Source organism: Corvus kubaryi, unplaced genomic scaffold, assembly GCF_017639235.1.
Source record: "Corvus kubaryi isolate FWS band 111438036 unplaced genomic scaffold, C.kubaryi_AGA036_p1.0 split1-65, whole genome shotgun sequence".
NCBI classification, from domain to species: Eukaryota; Metazoa; Chordata; class Aves; order Passeriformes; family Corvidae; genus Corvus; species Corvus kubaryi.
In genome coordinates this window covers 2,944,506-2,957,059 of record NW_024582080.1, presented here as the reverse complement: position 1 = coordinate 2,957,059, position 12,554 = coordinate 2,944,506, and the positions used below count along the sequence as shown (strand labels likewise).

Sequence of the window (12,554 nt, the reverse complement as noted above, 5' to 3'; positions counted from 1 at the left end):
GTAGCTCCACACTGGAGTTGCTGAGAAGCTGTTTGGCTACCCTCCTGACAGATGTCTGAGAGTGTAACTTCTGGCACTTTAGAAACTTTTATTTCTCCCGAAGTAGCAATAAAATTCCATTAAATTCACCCAAACAGAATTGTTATAAGCACTAGGAGAAGCTATTTATGACACCCATTCCTGTAAAATTAGGTTGATGCCATATTACTGCTATGAAAATTGCCATGATCATCAGCATGTTTTCTGCAACTTTTACTAGCAATATCCCTAAAGTGCTCCTTCACAAGACAATGGCTTTTGTCATGAAGCTGTACAATTTTTGCCTCATGCCACACTACTGCTTTTTCCCTCAAGATCTCCTTGTACACTCATGGCTCCAGATACACTTTTGCCTGACAAAATTGTTAGCTGCCATTTAAAAGGGAGTTTCTACATGCCAGATGTCCCTGACCATATACTCTTGTCTGTTCTGTGCCACTACAAACATTTGTGCAGGATTTGCTGGGTTAGCAAGGTGAGAATTCTATCATCTTATGCAACTACATCCCAACCAACAGCTACCAGATCCAGTAGAGCAGTTATTAACACTAAGGACTGTACTTTGGATATTGACTATGGTAAAGGAGTCGCCTGGAGCTGAGACAAGCCTGTCATACTACCCTGCCTGTGTGGCAGAAGTGTGTGTGTATAGATGCAAAAAGGGCAAGAGGGCAGAAGCTATATAACAGGAGTTTAAAAGGAGCTTTGGAAAATTCAAATAGTCTTCAAAACAGAGACCAGCCAGTCAATGTAATTAAAAAGTGAAAAACAAAAAGGGCTGCAAAAATGCACTTCATTCTACATTCTTGCATTTCTTGTCCTGCCAAGTGGAGTTATACTATCTTGGAGTTCTGTATTGTGGATACAAATATGCAGCTAGCAAGAATTTTTCTTGCTTCTTTCCAGTCCCGTGAGATATTTTCTTGCTCATGGAAGATATTTGTAGAGTTCTATAAACTATGAACACCTGCGACCTTGCAGAGCTTTGTTTATAGTACAGTAGGAAAATATTTTGGCAATGGATGTTTTAGGATTTTAGCCAATCACCCCCAAGGGGTGGCTGATCCTTTGACCAATTAGACTATGAAGAAAAAAGTCTATAAAAGAGTTGTAAAATAATTAAATAGATGAATCTTGCTGCACAGTGCCTGCCTGCTGGATCTCTCTTCTCCTCCCTACCACTGCGGGATACCGCGGTACTGTATGAATCCTGAAAGGCAGCAATAGATGCTACATTTATCACACATCTTCGGTGACTTGAACTGTAAATACAAAATGACCATAGTGGCTGGGTTCTGGGAATAACACGAATGCTTCAGTGGAGAATAATCATAGTTGATCACTAGCTGGGGGGGGCTTAAGGCAGTGCCTGAGTTTCCACTAAGGGATCAAAATAAGAGCCTGTTCACAAGAAACATACCAGAAAAGTCAAGGGAGGAAAAAAACCAAGAGATGTGACAAACATCCATAAGACATGGACATATGACCCACAGTTCTGGATTAAAATACAGAAGTTGGAGTCAAAGTTTGCAGCATTATGGTCTTTGTTAAAACGTGTGTTGCTGATGTACTGACTCAAAAGGAATTCTTCTAATGCCATCATTCTTAAAATTTATTAGATCTACCTTTGGCTTGTTATGATCCACGTCATGACCCTGTCATGATCTCGTAGAGGGCCTTTTGTTGATCAGCTGATGTGAGGGTACTGCCCAGTAATTTAGGCATTGCTCTCTAGATTTTCTTTGCTAGAGATTGACTTCAGCTGAGATCAGCACATACTGAAGGATACCATTTCTTTGTCTGATGGGGAATAGTTGCAATTTTTGTTCAGTTGTTTGGGTTATTTTTATTCCACCTATAAAACAGAACACATTCCAGAGACTTTTTGCGAGCAGGACATGGAAAGTCATTGCTTGAAGAAATAAGGCAGCAGGTCTGGCACACATCATTATCATGTGTTATGTGTCCTGCTTCTATTTTTTTTTTTTTTTTGGGTCAAAATATTCCTCTTCGTTGCTATATTGTTATTATAATGATAAGAGTAATCTTCTATATTAGAGATCTTATCAGCATACTAGTGAGAATATGCAAAGGAAGATAAGCTTTATACTTCAGCCACAGAGACATAGTGTCACTAAGGTGATGCAGTTCGTCAGCCACAAGCAGATATTTGTTCTCATGGCTCCACAGCCTAAACCATTGTGTCCTTTTATTTAGATGAAATTTCGGCCCTCACTGAAGTGAGTGGCAGTGCCATGACCAATGTAATTGACCTTGCCAGGAATGTGGCCACATAGTTTAGACAACCACTTCCTTAGAAAAGTCCTCTATTCTGTAGTGTTCTAGTATTAAATAAATTTAGACTAAACCCTATTAGTTTTGCTGACACAGTACTTCCCTTGAAATCAATGGTTGGGATTTTTTAGCAGGAGCCAAATAGGAAGATTTCATGGGCTTGGTATGTATTAAAGTGCACACTGTACTGCTAGTGTTATCTTTTCAGTGAGTTATAACAAACAGAAGTTTTATAGCTCCTCAACCAGGTGGCTGATTCAGCATCACATATATTAGAGCCACTACTGCTGACTGTGAGGCATGACAATAAATCCCCAAGTGAGATAGCATGAGCTAACCTAAAACTGTACATTTTCCTGGACCATCAAGGGACACAGACAGGTTTCACTACATGACTGCATGTTGCTGTCAGGGTGACCTTTGGCCAAATCACCACAGTCATACCTCAATTTCCAAAATGAGGTCTACATTGTCTGAGTTTTTAAAAAAAATTGTTAGCTCAGGGAATTGATTTGATCTGGTGAAAAGTATCTACAATATTAACCTCTAAGAAAATAAATCATTAAAAAAGCCAGCTCTGACTTAAAGACACAGAACATTTTCCTGTGCTCCTGCCTATCACTTGGATTTTCTAGTCCAACCATAGCACAAAAAGGCATCAAAATACTGGAGAAAGCCAAGGAATAATTTCATGGCAGAGAACTAGTGAAGATTATAAGGTAGTGGTGGATTTCTTTTGGGGTATGCTGTGTGCAGTGGAGAGCCTGGCAGAGCCAAGTTCCACTCACCTGACCATCTGTAGGGATGACAGCATAAACATTTTCACAGGGAGGCATAGTTGAGCAGTAATATATCATAGACAGCTTCCTGCAGATACTCTTCTTCGCTGCATCTGAAGGCATCAGGACCTGTAAATTGTATGTAAAATAGCATTGTCAAATTCCTTTTATCTATTCTACTCTAAGAAAAATACAACTAATTATGGGCATTTTTACATGACCTTTCACCTCCCTGACTTCACTTCATAATGCTTCCTGTTCCTATGTGCTCTGTGTGTCATATTGAGGCAAGCCCTGCATTAGTCTATCCTTCCTTCCTCCCTCCCTTCCTTCCTATTACTCTTCTTTTAATGTATTTGTACATTTTCTTTTTCCTTCATCACAGAAATCCTCCTTTATCACACTCATTTGCCTATGACAACACTCATAGCAAGGGCTATTCCTTCTGCTTTGTGTTTCAGAAAATATTTTCTTTATGTCCAGCTCTGTCACTTCTCTTTTGCCACAGGGTAGGGAAATACATCCAGCCATTTCTTTGATCCCAGTCAACCTATTCATCCACTGAAGTTTTATTACTACTTAGCCTTTTGTGGAACAAATTCAGGTTACTACTACAAACCTTTTTTTTGTCTTTGTCTTCAGAAAGTACATGTACTTCCAAGCACTTGAAAGTACAACAGCACTTACTAGCTTTGGCTACGTAGACAGCAGGTGTCATTCCTGACCACACCTTGTTCTGCAGGCTGAACTGCGCTGCTGTCTGTAGTGCACCAAACGAGTGGTTTGTGAACACTTTCACCATAGTGGTAACAGTTGTCAAACAGTTTTGCTGTCTGATGGGGAAAGCCCACAAAACCAGAAACCAACACAGTAAGGAGCTAAGATAACCAAATTAACAGAAAACACCCTGTGCCAGACATTTCTTTACTGACACCTGTAGTTCTGCTGCCGTGTCAAGTTTTGGTAAGAGAACTTGCAGTGGAGTAAATTACACACACTATACAAACTGCCTACCATTGATACACAGAAACTGATAACTGAAATCAAAGTACCTTCTGGCAGTTACAGATCACAAAATCCCAAGCATTTTATCCCACAGTGTACATCAAATTGATTTAACAGGATGTTTGCCGGTGAGCAAGCAGACTGGTAAGAATATCATGCCAAACCCACCTTTGTGATGCATACAAGCCATGGCACACCAGCTGAGTTCTAGATGGTGACTTCATCACAGTCACATTTGCATTTTTGTTTAAAAAGGTCTGTTCTGAGGAAAAATCTACCCTGAAAATATTATTTGTATCAGAAAAAGAGAGGATTTCTTTTTATAGCTGCATATAATATTCCTAAAAGATGAACAAGAGATAAGCACCGGTGTCCTCATACAAACACGTTTTAGACTTGTGAGAGGTAAAGAAGTGCTCCCTTGATTATTTATCCTCATTTTTTCAAAAGAACACATGCATAGATAAACACATGCTGTTTCAAAACTCCATTGGTTCCTGTCAGCCTAATGTTTTCATTAGCTAGAAGTATTCTGGCTCACAAAACACATTCTTGAAGAAATGCACACCCATGAAGAAGCACCTGAAAACAGAACTGGTTGCTTCAAAAGAAAATGCATGTACTGACTAATAGAGGGAATTCTTTCTGGCTCCTTGTATGTTTGTGGTATAACTTGTTGGACAAGACTTGGCAATGGTCGTGACTTATCTGACACTTGTGCTTCAGATGTTGGAGCCTTTCTGACTTCAAGGTGTGCCTTCACTCTGTCAACTCATCCATCAGGTTAACAACATCTGAAGTGTTGTTCAAACAACTAACAACATCCAGCTTATAGGTGGGAGGGGATCTTTCTAATAATAGGATTTTCTTGACATGCTTAAATATCAATTGCTTACACCTGTGATGACTGCAGGCTATTTTATCTCTTCTGACATGGAGAAGCAAGATCCTGGCTCCTGGAAGCTTAGTCAGAAGTAAGGGACATCTAGAAGGAGATAACATCAGTGTAATAGGGTGGATGAGAAACAGAAACTAAGGAAAACAAGATGTCTAAAAATGCTTGAAAACCTTCTTGCTGACTAGCCAAGAATAGAAACAAGGCACTACACAGACCGTTCAGAAAAGCTGGCCTTTTATGTAGAGGATCCATGTGAGGAAGCAAACAAACAAAAATTAAATAAAAAAATAGCCTATCGCTGTCTCCATCATGCTAAGATTTCAAGAGTGGGGCTCTGGTCCCACAGTTTTTTCTTGAGGTAAATGACTCAAACTAAAAGAACAAATAATTAATGAATAAAAGCATTCAGAAGCTCAGTGCTCCACCTTGGGCATAAAGGCAATGTCTACTTGACTTGTTTGCAGTTATTTTCAGGAAGAGTCTTTGAAAGAGCAATGTGAAACCCCCAAACTCCTGAAGAGTTAAGCTACTGCTTGAGTCTTTGGTTTTTGACCTCACACCATCAGACAAATGGAAAGGTGATGTTGTTTTCACAGCTAATACCACAGTGGGATCCGTGTCTGCTTATATAACAGCTGTGCACTATTAGTCATCTTCTTTCCATGGTGTCTTACCTTTATCTGCATACCTGCTTTCTGTCCTTTGGAAAAGCCTACAGAAATTCCTCCATCTCCCCTCAGCACTTCAGACAGGACAAGTGACAACACGAGAGGTCACAGTCTTAAGCTGCACCAGGGGAGGTTGAGGTAGAACACCAAGAGGAATTTCTCCACACAGAAATCAATCTCACAGAAAGAGTGATTGGGCATTGGAATGGGCTGCCCAGGGAGGTGGTGGAATCACCATGTGGCACTCAGTGCCGTGGTCTGGCTGACATGGTGCTGTTAGGACATAGGTTGGACTCGACGATCTCAGATGTCTTTTTCAACTTAATTGATTCTGTGATTTTGTGCTCTGGAGCTATGAGACCTTGAGAGTTCACCTCTGTGTCAGTAAATGCACAGCAGAAACAAGATCCCCTCCTCATTTTGACACACATTACAGCCACTGCTGTTGGCTTATACAATAGAGATCTCGTTTATTTTTTCTTGCTAGGTATGCTCAAAATTAAAGCACTTACTTTGTGAAATAAATATCGCTATCTGGCCTCGTGAAGTGAACCCTCTTTCTATCATCGACTCAAAATCCTTTATTTAGTAAGTAAATTATTTTTATTTATTAATATTTTAAATTTAATGTATTTTTATTTTATTAGTAAAAACAAACAAAGAAATAAACAGAAAAACCCCGAGTGCCACCTGGCACCAGGTGAGGCCTGGCTCTGCAGCCGGCCTGCGCTAGGCCGGAACCAAATCCTCGGAGCGCGTTTCCGCCGGAGCCGCTCCGTGTCGCGGCGCTGGGGCCGGGCCGGGCCGCAGCCATGGCCGACACCGCTGCGCCGCCGCCGCCCGCTGCCGCCCCCGCCCCGGGGCTCCCGGCTGCCCCCGGCACCAACCCGCTGTCCCGCAAGCTCAACAAGATCCTGGAGACGCGCCTGGACAATGACAAGGTGGGTCGGGCGGCGGCTGAGGGCCGGGGCGGGGGCCGGATGAGCCGTCAGGGGCCGCGGGCCCCGACAGGCTTCGCGGCGGGGGGGCGAGTCCTGCCGTACCCTCAGTTCCGCTGCGGAGCTGCGGGCGGCCCTTTGCAGCCTTAATTACAAATAAAATTAGTTTTCTCTTCTCCAGCAGCATGCCACGCTCCTGTTTTATCCCTTCAGGTCGTAGAGAGGTTTGTATCGCTTGCCTCTTGAGAAGGCGCTTCTCAAGCTTTTTGTAATTTAAATGTTTTCTGGCTGCGGATAGGTCATTCATTTACAGAAAGTAGTCTTACTGATTAAAGCTACTGTAAAATTGTAGACAAAGTCTTCTGTTATAAGAGAAGAAGAAAAGCTCAGCAATTATTTTAGTTGTTTGCCACCTGATGTGGAGTGTGTTAAGGTAGTTTTTCCTCTAAAACAGTTTATTAGGTTTGGTTTATTTTTAATAAGACCGTGAACTTGGGGTGAGTACAGGCTATTTAACCTGCTTCTTTGTAACTGCATGCAAACTGAAGGTCTTTTGTTTTTCTCTAGGAAATGCTGGAAGCACTCAAGGCTCTCTCGACCTTTTTTGTGGAAAACAGTTTGCGCACCCGAAGAAACCTGCGTGGAGACATTGAACGACGAAGCTTGGCCATAAACGAAGAATTTGTGCACATATTCAAGCAAGTTAAAGAGGTGGCATTTTTGCAGCATGACTAGCTATCTTACAAGAGTACTGCTATGTAATTGAAAGTTTAAAAAAGGGCTAAGAAAGATTTTTAACTTTCCAGTTTTACTTTACAGTAAAACTGTTTCATTTGTTGAAAATGTTGCATTGGATGTTTCAAACAGATAAGAGTCCTGAGTGAATGTTGATCTTTAGAGGTGCATTACTCTGTTCTGACTAACAGAGAGAGCCTAGAGCAACAATGTTCCTTGTAACTGGGGCATCTAATTGCAGTGGGAAGCTGGTCTTGGACACAGCATTTCTGATTAAAAGCACAGTTACTGTTACTTGAATTTATGCAGGAACTTGAGAGTATAAATGAAGATGTGCAAGCAATGAGCAGCTGCTGTGAAGACATGTCCAGTCGCTTGAAGGTAATACATAAATGGAAATGCTTTGAATATTTTCCCTTTTGAGGTGTGACTACTTTCTTTTAAAAGGACAGACAGTTATTTTTGAGGATTAACAGCAACACCAAGATGTTTCCGTAGTATGCACACAATGTTACTTTAGGATATTAATATGCTTCTTTTAACTCGTTTAGAAAGCGTATCAAGAAAGTAATTTTAATTTCTTACAAATTGTAGTTCAAAAAGCAGCAATATACTTATTTTGAGAATAGCAATGTGATATCCAGGTGTATATAAGTGGAGAGAAAATATTTTATTAGATTGAATGTGAGATTTGAGGGCTAATTTGTGTATTTCTGTTTAAAATGGCTTTTGCATTGACTGTGTCTGTTATGTGTTCATATAAATACCTCAAGTATGTCCATAGGAAAGTATCTTGTAATTCAGAGAGATTCAGAGAGGGAGACAAATCTGGTATGCATCTTCAGTTTATTGGTTTTGTTTCATAACATGGTCTCAGAATGCTGATATGCAACAAAACCAATTCTGTTTCACCTTAATTCTGAATCCATAATATTCTTGGCGGGGCTGGGAAGCATAGGAAATTTGCGTTTTATGGTGTGTTACCAAATCTGGCTTGGTTTTAGGGTAAAAGTTCGATATTCAATGCAGTGATGAGTATAAACAGCTTATGGATGCTCAAGTGTAGATGTTTGGCCAAACCAAACCTGTTCTGAATACAGCACATAAGTTATAGTATGTGAATAAGAATCCTTCACTAAAAAATCCTGTGAAAACAGTTGTTTTACTCTCCATATGTGTGTGTGGATATTAGATGTCCTCCTGCTTAAATAAATAGGTTTCACAGTCATTGTACAAGTGCTTGTAGCTTGATGAACTTGTACCAAAAAAAAATGAGAGTACAGCGTAGCCAACTGCAGTACTTAATTTTCAGTTTTGGAAGGAGCTGGGTAATGCACCTCAGAGGTCTCAGATCTCTTTGAACACTGTTAATGTGGATATATTCCGTAGTGCAGTTCAGGAACTGTTAGACTAAGCTCTTAGATGTGGAAATGAGTCAAGTGTCCATGCAGATTTTTGCTCTTTTCTGTCTTTAGATCATGAAATATAACTACTGTCTGTGATTTTTTTTTTTTCTTTTCCCAGAGTAGAGCCACCCTGCAGAGATTTCTTTTTCTATTGAAGTCAGTAGGTAGTTTTGTTCTGTGCCCCACAGAAAGTTTCCTCTAGAGCCCTGTAGAACTCGTAACTTGTTCAATTCAATCCATATTTTCTGTGTATGAATGTAAAGTTAATAAGCTCCTGAACTAGCACTCAATTGTGAGAGACTTTGGTACTTTATCTGTAGTAGGACATGAAGACTTGCAGGCATGTGCTCAAGCTGAGTGAGAAGACAAAAATGCACTAGGTAGAGCAAATAGAAGATACAAAGAGGAGGATTTGGGGCATATAATGCAGAAAACTGTGCAAAGAGAGCAGTATATTAAGAAAGCAGAGCTTTGTTATTTTGTAAGTTTCTAATACCATCTGATCCAAATAACCATATACTGTCACATTTGATTTTAGGACAGTGACTTGATAAATGCAGTGGCTGAAAGGGAGAGAAGGAGCAAGTGCTGAAATGGAATTAAGTGGGGTTGAAGTATAATGAAAGCTTTAACTAATATACTGAGGTGGAGAGGAAGAGAAAAATGTTTCTGTTTGGGATATACAAGAAACATCAAATACCAGCTTTCTGATTTTCCTGGCATGTCTGGCTCATTTGTGACAGTTACCTCGTTTGGTTAGATTTTCTCTTTCATTTCGTACATAAAATGATGACAATATCTGGCACATATTTGAGTGCATATACAGAAAAACTGGCTTCCTGGTATACCTAGCTGGAGTCAGAAAAAATGCTTTTACTTCCTTTCTGCTGTCTTATTGTTAGCATTTTTCATGGTAATCAGTACTTCTGCCCAGAAAGTACTGGAAAGGAAGCAAATTTCTTCTTTTTTGTTTATTAAAATTTGGAATTAAGTTGGGCATGAATGGTTATAGTCCTACTTTCACCTTTCAAAGCATTTCTGTACTTTGACTGCTTTTCTGTTGTAACGAATGTAGTGTCAGGCTGAAATGAGTCAGGGTGTGTACATACTTTTGTTAGACCTCTCGGGAATCTCAAGACTGGCATCTTCAGTTTGGCAAATGCTGTAATTTGGCCCTTAAACAGTATTGAAATCATTCACATAGAATATCTTTATTGCCATTTCCAGCACTTCTTTTGCAGTATTATTCTATACTGAATGCATTTTGATTTCAGGATTTTTTTTGTTAGACCATCTCATTTTTCTGTGTAAGGGATCACTGGTGGCATCCAGTGTGAAGCCAAAAATTCCAGATGTCTTTCAGCTTTTCACTGAGCAGTAAGTTTCAGAACACTTTAACTTCAGTTGCAGCAATCCTTTTAATCATGCAGTTGCTGTCTGATGCGGAATTGTTTCTGCATGGATTCTCTTGCACTGCCATCACTCAATAGTGATGAACTGTAATGAACTTCCTAAGTGCATTGCCCTTAGAATGGTAGAGTCATTAAGGTTGGGAAAGACTTCTGAGATCATCGAGTCCAACCCAGCACTGCCAAATCCACCACTAATCCATGTCCCTCAGTGCTGTACCTGCACATCTTTTAAATACCTCCAGGGATGGTGACTCAACCACTTCCCTGGGCAGCTTGTTCCAATGCCTGACCACCCTTTCAGTGAAGAAATTTTTCCTAATAATTGTCCTTGGTCCATACAGCTCTGTAAGCTGTTGGACTGTAGAGCTAGGCTTGCTTAGACTAGCAGAGCTGTGTTCATCATCTTCTCTAAAAAGTTTGGGTGGACACTGGTACTGAGCAGTTTAGCATCCAAAGGAATTTGTTTCATTTTTTGTTTTGTGACAGCAAACAATTTACAGTTGATGGGCAAACAAAATAATCAGAACTATTTCTAATATTTATAGTGTTTCTGTATTAAATATAAACTAAAAATAAACAGTGTGATTATAAATGTATATAAATATGGAAACAGAAATGAATAAGGATTTAAAAAAGTATTTTTTTTAATGCCCGGACATAGGGAGAGTTAATGAATACTTGTTTCAAGAAGGCCTTTTGTTTCAAAGAGTACATTCTTCAAATTGCTTGTACTCAGAAAGCTTCAAAAGTATTAGCTATTTTAAAGATTGTTTAATACATTTGATATGTTTGTGGTTTTCACATGCTTAACAATTCTAATTGTATTCTAGGCAGCAAAGGAACAAACCCAGGACTTGATTGTAAAAACCACGAAACTGCAGGCAGAAAAGTACGTATACCACCTTATTTATTTGATGGAATTTTCTTCTAGATGTGACTCTGCCACTTTGATTTATGACTTTAGTGTTTTTTTCAATACTATATGTGTTTGTAGCTTAATTGCACTCTTAGCTTATTGCTAAATCATCCAAAAAGGTGAGAATATGTGTTAGTATTTGTTTCAATAAAAATTTGCTTTATAGGGAAGAGAATCAGTTACAGTGGTACAGCATGCCAAATATGGACACACTTTACCTAAAGTCTGTTGAAAATGTAAGTTATATTGTGTCATAACAGTTATGGACCAACTCAGTTTCTCATCAGTTTGACAGGCTTCTTGTTATTAATGCCTTGTATCCAGGTGAAATCTCTCTCTTTTTCAGGGACTGGATGAGGGAGTGCAAAGTTGGATTCTAACTTGCTCTGCCTTATTTAGAGCTAACTGTAAAATACAGGAGTGCTGTTTAATGAGCCTAACACAGACCACTTTTTCCCTTGGTTCTCCAGCCTCCTGTGGAAGAAAAGATTTGTAGTTTTCTCTTTTCAGTATTTTTATTCCTGAGAAGGGGATAATAGCTAATGACAGATTCAAGCAGTCTTTATTGTTTTTATGGTTAGGATGTATGGTTTTATAGCTTCAGGTTTTCTCCATGTAGAAGAATGAATCTGCTTGCTTTATGAGCTTTCTTCGGAAAATTATATACAGTTCACTGGAGGTTAGAAACAGTTATTTTGCAGTAGTAAGTTTCTAGTAGAAATTATGATTTTGGATAGCTCTCAGCTTTCAAAATCAGTAGGTTTATGATACGAACTTCAGTAGGAAGTGGATTATGTCCGAGTATGAAGCTGGAGTTTAATCTGTACATATTTTAAAAGTTAAATGTAGAATAACTGCATAAAATGCAGTGCTGGTTCATATAAAGTGAAGGATTTGGTAAAGACACTCTTTCAGTAAGTGAGCAGAAGTCTTAGAAAATACGTCATTTTAAATATGAGTCTGTGAAGTAGTAGGACAAAGAAGTGGTCATAGATTTCGTAGTCTCAAGAAAAGGAAAGCTGCTTTAATTCCTTGTTCTGAAGCAGAATGGGAGATACCAAGACCAGTCCCAAGTGGTTTATCTCTAATTGGCCTTAAATTCCATTAAAAGAGATTATGGAGACTGTACATCAGTACTTCCACAAGATAGTCTTTGCACTGTTGTTTACTTCAAAGACCTTCTGCTAATTCCTTTAAAAGACAGAACATCCCCCTAGTGTGAAGAGGAAAAAGTTTAGGAAGTAGTCTGTCCTTCTCAGGGTCTGTGTGACCTCAGAGTGCACATGTAGGAAGAAGTTTGGAAGTTTATTTTTGAAGTATACCATGAAGTACCCATGAGCAGAAGCCAAAAAGTACCTGTGACTTTTACAGTAAGTCTGATAGTTATGGCAGGTTCGTATTACCATTTATTAGCGAAATTAATTTTTTCCCTGCCTAAACCTACGAAAAATTGTGAAGATTGT

The 12,554-nt window shown here is 39.4% G+C and overlaps 1 protein-coding gene across 2 annotated transcripts in view; it reads left to right on the top strand.

Moving 5' to 3' along the window:
* The first annotated feature begins 6,481 nt into the window (after positions 1-6,481).
* COG6 (component of oligomeric golgi complex 6) overlaps positions 6,482-12,554 on the top strand; it is a 55,355-nt gene continuing 49,282 nt past the window's right edge. The window contains exons 1-4 of one of the 2 annotated variants that reach the window (XM_042014319.1): positions 6,482-6,625; positions 7,190-7,333; positions 7,667-7,738; positions 11,006-11,064. In XM_042014319.1, the coding sequence (XP_041870253.1) occupies positions 6,497-6,625; positions 7,190-7,333; positions 7,667-7,738; positions 11,006-11,064 (404 nt within the window). In that variant the 5' untranslated portion in view covers positions 6,482-6,496. Of the gene's footprint in view, positions 6,626-6,719; positions 6,847-7,189; positions 7,334-7,666; positions 7,739-11,005; positions 11,065-12,554 lie in introns of those variants that run through there. The other variant, XM_042014320.1, reaches the window with a different exon arrangement.